Genomic DNA, 17,121 nt, shown 5'->3' on the forward strand with positions numbered 1-17,121 from the left:
AGGCCATTCCATGCAAACAGAAAAAAAGAGAAATTTTTAAGCCTTTTTTTAAAAGATTTTTTTTCTACTAACACATAAAACAAAAACCTAGGACATTGCATTTTACCTCTTTCTTACTGCTCTCACAAATGAAGTTTTATAGAAGTGCAGCACATTTGTATTAAAATAATCCAAACAAATGAAATGAGATTACAAAATAGATGTGCAGAGTGAATCATGTACATGGTCAGCTTCAGTCTTTCCATCTCTCCATTAATTATCCTACTGAAATAACTGCACTCAGACAAAATCTCTGTTTATGAATAATAAAGCCAATGAAATGATTGTATGCTGAAGAAAAGAATTTCTTGCACTGAAGAAATGAATTTTTTTTTAAAAGAAGAATTAAGAGTTTAGAACTGTGAAATATAAACGACAGTGTTTATCCGAATAAAGAGTACTTGTAAAAACTTGACTTGTGAAACATTTTAGCCTTCGTGTTATAATTGAGATAAACAAAAGCAGTACTGTGTTGAATTAAGTAAGCTCCAAAGTCCACAGAAGAATTCCCCCACTCTCTGATGAGGCAAAACAATAACAGTTGAAGAATAAAAATAAACTGTTTTACAATTTTGCGGGGAAGAGAGAACATGATGGAGAGAAGGAATGAGACATGACCTTATTCTTCAGCATCAACAAACTGGTCCTCCACGATGTAGTGGATGTGGCGAACCCGCTTAATGGGTGGCACATGGTGAAAAGCTGGGCTGTAGTGGGTCTGTTCAGAATCTGAATTATTGTTCTGGACACTATTCCCACTGACTTCCACCAGAACCTGATTCAATTCATCTTCAGGACCTGGCAAAAAAAAAAAAAAAAAAAAAATTATAACATTCTAGTTGACAGCTGTGTGTTTGAGTGTATCATTTCAGTCCTACAGAATTTTGCAGACTGCAACAAACAAACAAACAAAAACAGCTTGCACAAAATGCTCTGATGTAATGTATTCACAGGTTCATTTAATCAGACCCTTGCCATCAGTATGAGAAGAATAGTCAACTCACCATAAGGAGCCTGATGGAGTGTTGCTTTCTGTGCTTCCATTTCTAATGAAAACTCCTCTATTTCCTTGTCCCAGTCTTCCTCTCCCATTGACAGGGATTGAAAGAGTGTGGTTGCAACCATTAATGGGGAATCCTCTTTTTTCCTACCTTTGCTCCATTTAAACTTACTGAATTTTTGTGGAATTCTCATCTTCTTTTCTGGACCCACTTCCAAACGAACAGTGTCAGTGGGAACATGTATAGACAGCCTAGACCGGGGTGCTACTTGTGTCATCCTCTCTCACTTGTCACTAATTTCTCTCCTCTGTCTCACAAAGGGAGAAAACACTCATGTCAGCATTAAATCATACGGGTTTTCGTGTAATTTGTGTGTCTTATGTGTCATATAGAATTAATGAAATATTACTTTCATCATATTCTGAGTGTACTTTGTGGGGACATCTAGGCTAGCCTATATGATGTCAGCATCCTGAATGTTAGAGTACGAATTTTAAAAAACCAAGCCCCTGTAATTAGCCGGCAACGTGTGCAGTCTTTGGACACGTACCACAGTTCGCCCTAATTTTAGATTGACTGAAATCTATTCATGCATTTATGCAGTTAATCTTTATCACAACGCTTGACTGCTGAGGACCAAAATGAACTCGGAATTCCAGTTGAACATTTACCATATTAGCATATAGCTTGGAAACAGTCATGGCAGAATTGCTCGTATGTGTAAAGCGCTAGTGCCCAGCCCGTACATTTTCTCTCGGTCAAGCATGTCGATGACACCAGACACGTAGTAACGATTTCCAGCTAACTGATCTGTATTCTTCAACGTGGAAATTTCCCGTCCAGTAACGGTCTTTCTCTCCCCCTCTTTCCATTTTACCACATTCTCGAAGTGCCCCATACATATTAGTTTAAATTATTGCCTTTTTCAAGTATGTGTTTCCATCCATCATCATATCCACATTTGATGTCTGTTTGCCCGAACGTTCGGCATGCAAAACAAAAGGCCACATTTACTAGACAGCTGCATTCTACCAGTCTCGGCCGTTATACCATGTACTCACTTTCGCTTATAAATATTTGTACAGGAAACTTTTTAATACAGCTTGATCAGGTCTGTCCTTCCCTGGATCGCCTGGAACATCTTGTCGCCAGGAAATGTCACTGCAGCTTGCATATGGTCAACTGAAACGGAGGCACTTATGGCTGTTAACATTGGCGCTCATGTCTGCCACACATTCCACATGCTGTACATCTAAACCCACACCATTTACAGGTGGGCTTGGCACTGGCGGGCTTTTGTCCGGAGATTTAGGGGGGGTTCTATGCCCATATTATTTGTATTCCGTTTACTCTTTTGTTCACTCTCACCTCACATTCGCCATCCTCGTTCTCCTTTTAGCGTTAGCAACAGTTCTCCGATTTAGCAACGACCGCCTTAGGGAGATATCCCACCACCGATTGTTGATTTAGGCCTACTCTGTTTGGTAAATTGTTTGCACTTATTATGTCACATATAGTATATGAAGGCCTACAATAACTTCTGCAGCTTCACGGTATTTTCCACAAGTATCTTTATTATTTTAATTCTGTTGGTGTGTGTGTTGGGGGGTGTCAGTGCTCAGCGCTGAAATGCTTTAACCGTGTGATTACTCCAGTTGGAAAAAGGAGAATTTAGGCTGCTGTGCTCATCTTTAGCAAAAATTCTCCGAAAATCGTTCAATTCTTTTTACAGGGGTTCAGTTCAGAGAGATATTCTCTTCTTTATTCAGATAATAATTTGAATGAGATATGTTTTGATTCGGTGCACGCTGACCGCGCATGATAAAATCCTGGATGCAGAACATGAACTCCAGAACTTACGGAAAATTGCCTCCGATAAATAATAATAATAAGGCAACTGACGTCATACACTCATGACGTCAATGACGGAGACATGAATTGTAAAACTTGTAACTGATTTTCATTTTCTCACTCTTTTTCAGGCTTCATCTAAACTTTGATAGATTATTTAATAGTAAATGAAAACGATGAACCATAATAACAGGTAGCAATGCTGAACAGCAAGGGAACAAAAATGCTGTGAAGTGTTCTTCACAATTTATTTCAAAACTCATGAAAGAGGTGTCTTATTATGTTTTTGTTACGCTTAAGGAAATCTTATGATACAGTTCAATGAGTACATCAAAATCACTTCGAAAAAGAAATGAGAATCTCATTTTTTGAGGAGTTCTGTTAAGATTCAAGAAAGAAAGACAAAAAAAAAAAACATATCTGAAAACATCACATTCTGCGGTGTTTGGTTTACTGCTTTGAGATTCACACCACTGCTGAAATGTATTTAGGACAGATCTGTAAAATTGTCTTAGAAAAACAAACCTGTCTGGATCCATGAAAAGTGGATATTCTTGCCATACATACAAGACCCTACACCATCCACTAGAGATGAATATGCCTTATTAAAAACAGTGTCTGTAGATAACAAAGCAACAGTATTTCTGACGCAGTCTCTCTCTCTCTCTCTCTCTCTCTCTCTCTTTTATGAGGGCATCTTTGAACTGTACCAAAATCTAAATGTGAGTTGGTCAAACTTTGATGACCATCTTAAGCAAGGGACCAAGAAAAGAAAATTAAAAGTGCAAGAGACACCAGAACCTCTGTCTAATGTCATTCAAAAAGAGAAAAAAAAAAAAATCTGAGAGACACAGGCGGTGTAGCAGTGTCATAAACCAGCAGCTGAGATGAGTTCTGGGTGATGAGTTTGCAGAGAGTACCAGTAAGAAGTAATGGGAAAAACCCTGGAAATGATAATAACAAAAATGAACTTACAAAAATGTGTTCCCTCAACCATACAACTATACAAAGATACAAGTGTAGTAAAGGTATCTTCCCATTTTGTGAGACACTGTATAAAAGACTAAAGCTTATGTAAAAGTGATAAGTGGCACATTGAATACAAGTGACTAAATGTGTACAACATTTACAAGAAAATAATGTGCAGATACTGATTAAAGAAAAACAAATTCTAAAAAAAAAAATGATTTGTGCCATTTTTACAAACAATTCAAGTGATGAAAAGGCTCAAGTACTACATAGCCACATGAAGAACAACATTCAGGCAGCAAAACTAGGATCTGAAATTTGTCAGGGCACATATTCATATCTCCATTTTCACTAGATTGGTTTTTTTTTTGTTTGTTTGTTTTTTTAAATGTTTCGGATATTAATCACAGTTAGATGAACTGAAATCCCGCCACATTCGTGAAATGCAGAGAACAGGACTTTTTTCTGTTAATGAGTGCAAAAGGAGACCCATCAGATCAAAAGATCAGAACAGCATATCTTGAGAATTGCTATAGCAACACCAGATAGAGCTAGCATAGCAACTTGGCAAATATTCCCATCCCCGCAACTGAATGAACTATAGGAAAACAAACCGTAACTCCAGATGGAGACAACAGAAAATAAGCTTGTGAACCCATTCAGTATAGTTTTCCCTTTTTTTAACAGCCCTTATAACCATGGCCATTTACAGTATGACTGTGCAAACACAAAATGTTTAGAGTTACAAGCATTTTTTTAAATTATTGTACGTAGACTCAACTATAAATATACAAATGCAAAGCTATTGGTTTTGTTTTGTTTTCTTTTTTTTTTACGTTCACATAAACAGTACATTCATGTGCCTGTGCACTGGAATCTACGCCCATAACTGTTCAACTTACTGTGTCTCCATCATGCTTTCAACTGGCTTCCTGAATGGTTTAGGCTTAACTGCATAACACTGTATAAATCTCTTTTTCCAGTTCTATTGATTCCAGTTCAGAAAAACAAAAAACAAAACAGAACAAAAACAAAAAAATTCCCTTAATGGTTCTGATTGTAGGTCGTTTTTTACAAGTTGTTGTGTTGTGTTTTTTTTTAACTGAACCATTTCACTGGCAGATGCTATTAATTTGTGTATAAGCATGGTTTATTATATCTGTGTCAAAACAAGATGATCTTGTGGCTCTCAAAATGGACTTAATGAGGCATGCTTTTTTTTTTTTTTCAACTCTGGAAACAACAGCTTCTCTCTCTTCTTTCCTTTTCTTTCCTTTCCAGTTTAACGAACCCGAGAAACGTCTCAGCCAAACTTGCATTGAGCTCCCCCCCACATACGGTACACACGCAAACCAACTCACGTCGCACCAGATCATCTTGCTTTTCACAGAGAATGGATAACTGGCCACCCTGTCTCTCTATAAACCGACTGTATGAAGCACCTAGTTATGGAGCTGCGATACATAAAGAATTCAATCTTTTTGTATGTTTGTTTCTTAAATCCCTTTTTATGCCCTTCTTTGTGCAAATATACCTTGGTGTAGTGCACGCACTACCCAGTAACCTAGGAACAGCATGCATACTCAGTGTTAGACATCCTCAGTCTAGCCTGCATGTTTAAACGCATATAATGCCTTTCCAGTTAGGAATCCCATGAACTGAACAGCAGCAACAATGACAAAAGTGTCTCTTTCCTCAAAAAGTGCATACAGAGTTCACTGACACAGTAATATTCAGAAATGTCATGTCATGTCAAGGCGGGCCTCCCAACGTTCCAGAAAGTACGCAGTTCATCCCCAGGGCAGCAGGGGGAGCTATATATTCAGTGTAACGACTGCCTTGTTCGTCCCATCTGTGTGTGTGTGTGTGTTTTTTTGTTGTTGTTTTTTTAATTTTTGATTTCCAGAATGGAAGGGTTATGGTCCAAAATGGATAATATAATCTTGTCCATGTATTGCCTGAGACGAAAGTTGATCTCTTCTTGTTCTTTCAGGGCATCCATTAACTGTGGAAATGATTTTAAATCAAATTTAAGATTAGACACAAACAGAAACTGGATGTGGATTATTCCATGAGAAGAGTATTTCCTATGATTAAAGATAAGTTATTCATTTCAATTTCAGTCTACAAGTCTAAATTTTACCTCATCACGGGAAGCGCTGTCAATCTCCGCGGCCAACGACTGTGCTTTTGTCTGGGTAGCAAAAAGGTTCTTAGCCTCGTGGAGACTCAAGCTGAGAATCTGGCCGTTCAGCTCCTCGTTCTGTTCTCGTAACTTCTGGTTTTCCTGTAAATCAAATTAAGAGATGGTTATGAGTCTATGAAGTCTATGAAGGTTGCCTGAGACTGGTTTTGTTCAGTGGCTGGAGCCACTCAGAGGATGGTGATAGTGACCATTTTCTATGACTTGCCCATTGAAGATATTGAACCATCTTCTTTCTTGAGCTATCATGAGTCAGTGTAAGCAGGTTAAATTAGACTGGCCACTACTGTGATGCCTCTCTAAATGAATCTGAATGAAAAATATGTATCTAAAACCTACTTGACAAAAAGAAGCATTATTTTATGTTATTGCATGACATGAAGTGATTTTCTACATTCAGTCATCTTTAAGTTCACGTTTAAGGACATTCAATGATGTTATTAGTGGTTAATGGGAAGTTCACAGGTCACAGAAAACTCAGTTTACCCTCAGACTGTGACGGAGTCGTGCCCCAGTAGACACAAGATGCAGAAATTCTGGGGGAATGTCCTGTGAAATAAATTGCCAAATACACAAGGCAGAAAAATGGAAAATAACCAGAGTGATGTGGTCTTTCCGTGGAGTAACATATTCTAAAATGCTGTTGGTTTGGGGTTTTTTTTTGTCTTAAAGATGAACATCAGTGACAAGTACAGGTTCATGTTGAACTTCTGTTCATCCTTTGCACAACCATGTATGCTAGCTAGCAATGTTTTCTTTCTTTCCGCCTGTCTTTCTGTCTTTCGATAATAAGGCAGTTAAGGACTGTAAAACTGAGATCCAACGTCGTGCATTACAGAAGTGTAGACGGGCGTGAACAGAAGTATTTTTTATCCGTTTTATCACAGAGAGGATCTTATACAAGTTCAACGGCTTATCGTTGTCTCATGTTTACACTGGGCCTTGTCTCTGAATATGGGAAAGGTAAACAGCTGTGCCCACAGAGCAACGTGACCTGACTGCCTGTGACAACAGCAGTATCGGAAACAATGTCTCTCAGCACTCAGGACAGTGCCATAGCACCAAAAGACGTAATGTGTGTTCATTAAAGGAACGCTGCACATGTTTCTTCCTGTGGACGGCTGCAAATGGCTGTAACGTCATTGGAGGAGCCATCATTTAAGTTTGAGTTTCCATTTTAATTACTTTCTTTTATTCTCGTTGTTTTACTCTAGTAATTCCTTTTTTTTAGTCTGTGTGTGTGTGTGTGTGTGTGTGTGTGTGTGTGTGTGTGTTAATATCTGGTGACACAGGCCTGTCGGTGTGGCTGATGAGACATGGGTCTTTTGACTATGAGGTTTACAGTGTGACATCAAACTCAGGAATCTTGTACTTCATTTGTTTGATGTTTTCTTTTTGGATTAATACTCTCTCTTGTTTTGTTTTACTTCAAATTATTTTGTATCAAAGCAACAATGTAAAGTGAACGGTCATCTTCAAATATTATCTCTTCCATCTTCGTTTCTGCACATGTCAGTTTCACATAGTCAGCCACCGGTACTGGTCTCAACAAAGAGAGAACCTTTGGGAAAAGGTTAATGCTGTCATTGTTACATCATAAAACCTGTACAGAGGTTAGACTGTAATCATTCAGCACAACCAGAACCAAAAGCACAGTCATTTTAAAGGTTCAAATAAGACAATCTTTTGAGCCTTAATGGTAAAATCTCTTCAAAATCCATCCAACCAAAACGTTAAGAGCTAAGGACCAGATGACCTCAGTATGTGATAACAGGTGGCGACTTTTAGTATCCAGTGATTAAGTTATTGAGCACGCACACCTAAACGGCATTCTCACCTGTTTGAGCCTCTTGACTTCCTGCTCCAGCTCGGACTCCCGGGTCTTAGCGCTGATCTCTGACGTGCCGGTGGAGGGAAATCGGCCGCATCCTGACCTCTCCGTCTCCAGCTTATACAGCTGGAGATGTTCCAGTTCTCTCCTCAAGTCTTCAATCAGCTAAAAGGTGAGAGGAGCGGAAAGCAAACAAGTTTATTTTTTTTTTTATGCTCTGCTTAGGTTCATGTCGGTTTCTCTCCGTGTTTGGCGCGTCACAACCGCGGTGTCGCTTTGGCTCCGATGGATTTTGTTTTTGGCCCCGCGGATTGAATTACCCGTCTCCAAAAGCTGTAACATGTGAGGAAATTTATTGGATTTTGGCGCCATAAAACATCTTAATAACTTAAACCCCAAGCACTGGGCGTGTTGCTGGAGACCTATGGCCTACAAAGCGCCGTAGACATGATGGTTCATGTATGGCATGATAACAAACAGCCTGTCTTCTAATTGGTGGACACAGTCTTAATGTACAAGTGAGGGCCCACCTCCTGCATTGCCTCCCTCTCTTTTTGGAACTCCTGCCTGTTCTGCCGCAGCTTGTCCATCATCTTCCTGTAGAGATCCATTTCATCCTTCAGTCGCAAGCTGGTGTCCTCCAATTTATCTGTCATGCGCTGTTTTTCCTGCAAAGGCACGCGAACATGTAAAACCCACCCACACCTTCATACGCAGATTTACATTTAAAACAACACTGTGCGGTCTTGCTCCCCTGCCTGCTTTCATATTGTATATTATTCACATTATGTGGGCATACAACGCTAGACTTTTGACTGGTTAGTTAAGCAAAATACTTTACTGATCTTTCGGTATAGCAGCATCTTACGCTTGGATTCTGCATATTCTGAAATTAGCAGGTGGTAGTGATTGCCTGGACGCGACAGCATTCGCACGTTTTAATAAAACTGAGATGACAAGATGTACTGCAAACACAGCCTCCACACATTTTCATAAAGCAAAGATAGCTTTCATGTATGTGTCAATATTTAGTCAGAGCTCATTTGAGTATTTCGCACAGTCTGAGGCAGCCGAGATATATTTTAACATGATATGTGCATGTATGAGTATGTGCATCATTACTGAGTGATCTAACCATGTGTTGTGAGGATAAAATAAGACCTACTTCATCCAGTTTCTCTGTTTGACATTTCAGTCTGTTCAGGTGAATGGTCATTTCCCTATTCTCCTCTTCTAGCTGCTGCACTCTGAGTATGAAGGAGGTAGGAGTGAGTTTGGCACAGAGAAGGGACAGTTATATACAATAGCTATATAAAAATCAAATGTGAATATTCCTCAAAGAAATGTTGCATCCAAAGAAAATGGAGATGACGATACATCTCAAAACAGAATTTCACAGCATTATTAAGCGATGTATCTTTCTTGAATATGAGATTATAAAATTGGAGCCAGATGCCTTTTGGTATCCGTCCATCGACTTGATGCTACTCAGTCTGTCTCAGACTGTCGTCGTCACCGCTTTCTCAAGTTTCTCACGATGATTTTCCTCGCTAGAGTTCTCGTTGTGGGCCGTGACTGAGTGTGTCTGTACGTACCGGCTGTTGAGTAGCTCGATTTCTACGTTTTTCTCTCTCTCCATCCTGCTGTAGGCCTCTCTGTGTCTCCTCAACTCCGCCTCCATGTTCTGCTCTGCTCGGGCCTCCTGGTCCTTCAGCTGCTCCTCCAGTTCATGAACCCTGTGTACACACAACATTATACCATAGAATAAGACAATTTATGTCTAAACAATTAAACACATGTATGCCACATGGAATAGTGTCACATGTAGTGTCACATGTAGTTCCATGCAAGATGCAAGATGGAACTACATTCAAACAAATATTGTCATCTGTGCGGTTATTTTTCAGGTGTGCAGTTAAATATTTATTAACGTCAATATTTATTCCCATATTCATTCCTGAACCCTGCCTATTTCAAAGAAATGCATCTCACACATCAAATGTTGATGTGTGTGTGTGTATCTGTGTTTTACCTGTGAACTAGCTGTGTGTTCTCCTGCTTCAGCTTAGACTTCACATCTCCACTCATCAGATATTCATTTTCAAGCTCGGTCACTTTCTTCTCCAAGTGACTCACCTGTGTAGGTGGAGGTAAAAACAAGCATTTCAAACTGCACTCCAGGGAAAATTCCATTATGATACTATAGTCTTGGAATTAGCTCTCAAACCAGTCTTAAAACAGATCCTCAGAAACGACAAGCATAATTCATATCAACGTTAACACGACAATGCAAACATTATAATTCAAGTAACCCCAGCTTGTACTTGTATTCAAGACTCGTTTCACTGTTCTCCGTTCAGTAAAAAGCAATTCCTGTATCTGTCTGCTTGGTCGAAGGATGAGCGTGAACCGTCGTTTGAAAGAAAGCCAAGCTCTCAGGGAGCCGAGTCTTAAGAGATTCCCGTCCAGTTACTGTACCTTCTCTGTAATATCCACATCACAGGAGTCAATGCTGTCTCTGAACAGGTCCTCTGTGCTGCCGTTACTGCTGCTGATGTTGCTGTGGTGGAGCAGCTGCCTGCGACACACACACACACACACACACACACACACACATAAACACAGGCAGTCATGTGAGTTCACCCACTGCAATAGAGAAAGAGACACTGCACCAAAGCCTCTTCTATCTGATCTCTGTATACAGAACATGGCATAACACTTAACGCTGTTCATAAAATATGCCTCTCACCTCCGCTCAGTCCCGCAGCTATTGTGTGTTATCTCCCTTCTTACGCTGGGGAATAGATCCAAACCATCTCACTGATGTACATTTACAAACGCAGCCTTCGTAACGTACTGCGACCGTGTCGAACTAAACAAGTTAAGTTACACGTTGCCTGCTGCTCGTCTTCTGCGGTACTGCAGAGCGTGAGCTGGTGAGGGAAACTGACCTACTACTGAGCTTGCGAGAGAGCTGTAGCATCGTCCAGTCCAACCCACACACACACACACACACACACACACATGCACAGAGGGTTTCCTCTCTCATGTCCCACTTACTTCAGCTCCAACTTACAGCATACCCACCCACTCATAAACGAACACACACACACACACACACACACACACACACACACACACACACACACACACAGGACTGAGCTGCCACAGTGTCACAGCGCTTTTTATTTTTTATCTTTTATTTCCCACTAGCTAATGTGATGACTTCAGATGGTTGGTTCCATTACTGAGATTGTTTTCTGATGGGAAGAGGGTGAAGAGAGAAAGAGCCGTGAACAGCGGTGGCAGGCATAGATCAGGCCATTTGCTGCCTGTCACTGTGATTCAGTGGGATGGAAATGAAAGCAAAGCGCCTTGGGAGCAAAGACAGTCACCACTCAGACCACTCAGCGGGACTCAACTCATGCCATTATACGCGTCGACATCTCAATATTATTTCATCGCGTCGTTATTTTTTTCTCATCACACACTACGGAGGGTATCGGTAACCGCGGCTTCAGTTTATGGGCGACGGAGCGCTAACTGGTTTTAGTTCGAATGGAAATGCTTTTTTTTTTTTTTTTTTTTTTTTTTGCGATCTTACTAGCAGTTGGCACTTGAAGATCAGAAGGTCAGGAAAAAAAAAGTATTCGATCTAAACTAATTGAGAAGATCTCAGTCTCAGGCTGACGCCAGGGCCATTTAAAATGACATTCATCCCGTATCCTTCGCTCTCTCTTATGCCACATTAGATTAAATTAAGATTAAAATTCATTCCCCATTAGTCTAATTCAGCGGGTCATAGTCTACACGTGTGTTGACTTCCACATGATGGTAATGATTAACCTCACGTCAGAATAAGTAAACAAAGCATAGGCACAACAAGTGAATGACCCACCTTCCAAAGGCAGTGCTGGAGATTTTTCTGTTTGGGCTGAAAGACAAGAAAAAGAGAGTATGTTACGCAAATGCAACATTCGTAACGGCTGCTTTTGCGTACTTTACGAGAGTAAACACCATCTTTACGATCTAAAGTAAAAGTTTCAAACAATGTTTAGGACAAGGAACTCGGTTTTAGATTTAGATCAGTTCACTGTTGCAGATTTCTCCAGAGTGTTATTTATAAATCCCCAGAGGTTTTTCCATTTATGAATCAGATACATAATTGCTTTCTGATTTGCAGAGGGATAGAGGCATAGAAAAGCAATTTGCAGGAAGAGAAAGGGAAAAAAAAAAAAAGTTGAAGGGCATCTCAATGTTAATGAAATCTCTCTCCCTCAGGGTGCACGAGGTCTCCTGCATTCTCAGGTCTTGCCGAGCGAGAAATTTTGATCTCCAGTCCACACATGTCTTTGTTTCAATAAACAAATCAATATATTCACGTACACAAAGAAATGGAGAGAGAGAGAGAGAGATATTTACTCTCTCTCTCCCCCTCCCTCCATTCCTTCCTTCCTCCCTCTCTCTCTCTCTCTCTCTCTCCCTCTCTCTCTCTCTCTGTCTCTCTCTCTCTGTCTCTCTCTCTCTTTCTCTCTCTCTCCTCCATACACATACCGTGAGGACACAACTGTATTAGCGGCTTATTCTTTGGTGACAGCTTGAGGTACTGAACTGCTGCATTTCTCTCTCTCTCTCTCTCTCTCTCTCTCTCTCTCTCTCTCTCTCCTGCCTGCTGAGTAAGCCTGTTTCCATCCCATTCAATCCTTCTTTTCCATTAGTCCAATTCTGTCCTTACTCAAACTCTAGTTCTTATACCTTTATCCATTCTCTTTATCTCATTTCACAAAGTCCTTCACTGATAACACATCCTCTTTATCTCAGTGCAATCTCTTGTTTCCCTTTCCATTCTTTACCAGGTTCCTCAGATAAAGAGACCTTAATGAGGAAAAACCTGGTTGGGGGTTTAAAAAAAAAAAAAAAATTCAGGTGCTGCAGGGAGGAATACTGAGAATCGCACCATCAGCAAAAAATATATCAAACTGTCTGAGTCTTTTATGCATCATTGTAACTGCTGGACCTTGGCAATCCGCTTCTCTCTATCTCTCCCTCACAAGCACACACACACACACACACACACGCACACGCACACACACAAAGCAGAGAGAGAGACAGAGAGACAGAGAGAGAGAGAGAGAGGAGAAGTGTGTGACTTTATTTGAATAGTTAAGTGTATAGCTGCTCTGAACATCAAATAAGGCCGTGATGGGTCCCAAAGTAGAGAGGCGAGTGGGCCTTGAGAGAAAGAGTGAATCATTAGTCATGCAAACACTCAGCAGAGAGATCCACGGGCTGCTCCTCTGCTCTCCAATATTCACTCTATTACTCGTCCACTCCAAATCTTTCCACCCATTGAAATTTGATGGAGTCCACGTGACGGGCGCAGATAGACAAGGCAAAGCACATTCTGTTGCTGAGGCTCTATAATAAAAAAATATCTAAAAAAACCCCCCCAAAAACTAAACTTTCTGACTGTGTGGCTCTGAACCATGATCAGCTGTGAATCACCTGTTGGCTTTGAGGTTCTTCAGTCTGGCCTCCAGGTCATTGAGCAGACTGACTTTTTTACAGCAGTGAGAGCAGTACACGTCCATCATCTCGTTGTTATACACGGTTCGCACCTTGCGTGGGGTTTGACCGGCGCTGTGGAGAGACAGGTTTAAAAAAAAGCACACAGTCAGACAGAAGACAGCGAGACATAAATAAAGGTATACGACAACTCTGGAGAACCCACGGCCCGATCCCGCCGACCCGGAGACAAACTGCGAGTCATTTCCGGTGATGTGTGTCTTTAAACGAGTGTTGATGTTAGTCTGGCAGGTCGGTACAGATTGACTTCGGCATTGAAAAGCACTGCCAGTTTTTAAAAGCAGGTTTTAAGAGGTGGCTGGGACACGTGTTAAAACGGTACGGCCAGGGCGTGAGGATTTAGGGCCCATTGATTTGGCCGTCTGCCAATTTCCGTCGATGTAACTGACAATCAGACCAGGGCAACAGAATGGGACAGATTGCCACTAAGGAGACTTGCTTGGAAAAGCCTGGTGACAAGCTGTTGGTGCAGATGTGTGTCTGTGTGTGCGTGAGAGTCTGCATTGTGGTTTTATTAAATCTAGGATGTGTGTCCAGCTAAAAGTTAGTTTTAAAAGTAAATAATGACTTGATTAAATTTTAAAACGGTTTTCCACGGTATAAGACTAATGTTATTTCAAGTCATGATTTCATAATCCACGAGGGAATGACCACACTAAAAAAAATAAAGCGAGTGTAATACTGTTAGGCTTTTGGTATTATGATCAATTGGCTCTTTCATTCTGAATGAATCCTTTTGAATATGGGATTAGAATACATCAGCTAAACCCCCACGGGGCTTTGACTGCATAGTTCCAGTCAGGAATCAACAGTAATGAGTTTGAGGTTCATTCGCATAGTGGTGCACGCACACACATACACACACATACACACACACATACACACACAGACACAGATACACACACAGACACACATACACACACACAGACACACTCACACACACAGATACACACATACACACACATACACACCCACAGACACACATACACACACACACACACACACACACACACACAAAGAGTAACATGAGGTTACAAGACTCAAGAGGAAGGAAGAAGGTCATGTCCTTTAAAATATAAAAACACATGCAGATTTGCACTTTAAAAGGTTCGTAATGGAAGTCAATGGCCCAGCTATGGTCTAACCTGGAGGACACAGAGGATCCGAGGTCTGAGTAACCATTGGTCCGCGCCTCATCATCCAGACACGGGCTGCTGGGAGTGAACTCCACATCGTCCCCCTCTCCATAGTCCTCAAACTGCTCTTCGTTTAGAGAGGCGGAGGAGCGCGTGGAAAGGTCAGAGGTCACCGACGGGTTCATGTTCATCTGACCGTATCTACAATAGCAACAGCAGCATCCAGTGAGTTATTGCTTTTAACAATGACAGACAACACTATTTCATTTATGTTAGCGTTCTTTCCGTCAAACAGGTAAACAGGTCATTTATACAACAAGATACTAGAAAAGTGTATTGGACTAGATGTACAGTACATGTTATTTAAGTTCATGTATAAAATCAATATGAAACAAAGTAAATCACAATGACATAAAATTATGAATAAGGTATTTCGTATTTTCACAGATTCAGTGTAATTATAATGCGCATATGTGTGAGGCAGATACTAACTTCTCCCCGGGTAGGAAAAGTCCTAGGCCCTCCTCTTTGTCTCCAGCTCTTCCTCCATCTGATATTTCTGATCCAGGGGTGCTTTCCACGGCGCTGTCCATGTCCGACTCCCGCGGGTCCTTGCCCTCGCCCTCCTCCTCGCTAAAGAGAGGGGATTCTAGGACCTCACGTGAGCTCATGACACTCAGTTGCCCAAGTCCTTCCACCCCGTGCTGTCCAATGAGAGAGGACACACAGGTTAAGATTCTCATAAACTAGGCAAAAGACACTTATATACACATGCAAATTCGTATATGCACACATGCACGCACGCACGCACACACACACACGCTAACACAAAAACACACACACAGACACAGCACATGAAAATGAATGTTCCTTTTCATATCAAAATACAAAATTACACAAGATTATAGAAACAATGACTGCGTAAACAAGGTTTTCACGTTTTCTAAAGCGTTGGCGCCACCTGATCCTGTGTCCAAAAAACTAAAGCAAAGAACCAAAATGTTCAGAGCGAAAGAGCTTATGATAAGTTGAGTACCAAATAAAGCAGCCTGGACGAGTTGACACATTAGCTTGCCAATGCAAATTGAAACTTATTATCTTGACAGCTCTTGGTGTGCTTGTAACCAGCTGACCTTTCACATTAGGGGAGAAAGAGGAAGGAGAGAAGAGAAAAGGAGGTTTCTGATGAAATGGTTTTAATGATGAGGCACCAGTTCTGCGGTTCACCAGACTGGTTCTACAGCTAACAGTCACATCTGATCTGGGAACACAGCGCTGATGTGTTCTAAACTGAAACTCACCTGTCCTCCCTTTAGGGAAGGGTGGCAGACCAAGGGAATGAAAACAGAGGCATTTAAAGGACAAGGAGGTGGGGCCAGAGAGAGACAGCAAGTGTGTACATGGGGCCCCAAAGGAAAAACAAAACAAAAAATGTTAATATTCCTTAGGTACTTGCTGCGGCTGAGGTAACCAGACAACCAACCAGGCAAGAGCTGTCAAACTCACAACACCGCAATTAACGCACAAAGTTGTACACGGTTTAAGTCTAAATACACATACACGGCGTGGTATAAAGTATACTGTAAAAACAACAAAAAAACAAAATACTGAGATGTTTGGAAACTTTTGAGTGCCTCAGCAAACTGTTTCCACCTCCAGTATCCGCCCCCGCTGTGTGAAGCCGGGCGTTTCGCGCTCTCCATATCTGTGCTGCGAAGAGCCTCTCTTTACAGTAGCTGCTCCCTCCAACCACCCACCCATCCACCCACCCACGCACAAACAGCACAGAAATACGAGGCCCTGCAGGCAGCTCCCGGTGGCAGGACACCACACACACAGGGTTCAGACACATCCGCAATGCATTCCACAGCCTGGCAAACTCTGTTCTCCTCCTTTCACGTCTCCTCTGTCCCTGCATCGCCATCCTCTCAGAACGCGCGTTCTCAAAAAAAGCCGAGGCCCTCGTCTCTGTTAACTGGCATTCTTTGTGCTTACCGCGCAGCGTGGAGAAATAGCCCTAGTTACATAAGATCTGATTACTACACTGGCCAGTTCTCAGTTGTCACAATAGACAACAAAGGCTGTATGGAAATTGGTTCTTTGGTGCGTGAAAATAGAGAGACTGAGAGCTAGCATGCCAACGCATTGCAAAAACATGTGAGCTGTACATAGATAGCGAATGGGTCGGAGTTAATGGACTGTATATTCTGACACTGCATATTTGATCACTCCCAAAAATGAATTCTTAATATGATGCTGAGCATTCAGATGATGCTTGAAAGCTGATGAAGTGTCAACAGACCATAGATTCGATTATTTTTAGTATTACTGGATGCCGTACTGCGGTGATTCCTCTTAGGGTAGCTTGAAGAACACTTGAAACATGAATGAGCAAGAGGACTGAATGAATTTCTATGTGTCTTTAAGGCTGTGAACTGATTAGGGTCACATGCTGAGCGTCTCTAAATACAGCCTTCCTAACGCATATAGGCTCCCCGTGGTATT

The 17,121-nt window shown here is 41.3% G+C and overlaps 1 protein-coding gene across 2 annotated transcripts in view; it reads right to left on the reverse strand.

Annotated features, from left to right (window-relative positions):
- Positions 1-17,121, reverse strand: part of rab11fip4b (RAB11 family interacting protein 4 (class II) b) — a 34,337-nt gene that overhangs the window by 9,314 nt on the left and 7,902 nt on the right. Inside the window, exons 2-13 of one of the 2 annotated variants that reach the window (XM_030782430.1) lie at positions 15,109-15,320; positions 14,626-14,817; positions 13,400-13,534; positions 11,793-11,828; positions 10,373-10,472; positions 9,927-10,030; positions 9,490-9,630; positions 9,060-9,141; positions 8,425-8,562; positions 7,901-8,059; positions 6,004-6,147; positions 3,126-5,865 (exon numbers count right to left, since the gene is read on the reverse strand). In XM_030782430.1, the coding sequence (XP_030638290.1) occupies positions 5,749-5,865; positions 6,004-6,147; positions 7,901-8,059; positions 8,425-8,562; positions 9,060-9,141; positions 9,490-9,630; positions 9,927-10,030; positions 10,373-10,472; positions 11,793-11,828; positions 13,400-13,534; positions 14,626-14,817; positions 15,109-15,320 (1,560 nt within the window). In that variant the 3' untranslated portion in view covers positions 3,126-5,748. Of the gene's footprint in view, positions 1-3,125; positions 5,866-6,003; positions 6,148-7,900; positions 8,060-8,424; positions 8,563-9,059; positions 9,142-9,489; positions 9,631-9,926; positions 10,031-10,372; positions 10,473-11,792; positions 11,829-13,399; positions 13,535-14,625; positions 14,818-15,108; positions 15,321-17,121 lie in introns of those variants that run through there. The other variant, XM_030782431.1, reaches the window with a different exon arrangement.

The sequence above is a fragment of the Chanos chanos genome, chromosome 8, assembly GCF_902362185.1.
Source record: "Chanos chanos chromosome 8, fChaCha1.1, whole genome shotgun sequence".
Taxonomy (NCBI): Eukaryota; Metazoa; Chordata; class Actinopteri; order Gonorynchiformes; family Chanidae; genus Chanos; species Chanos chanos.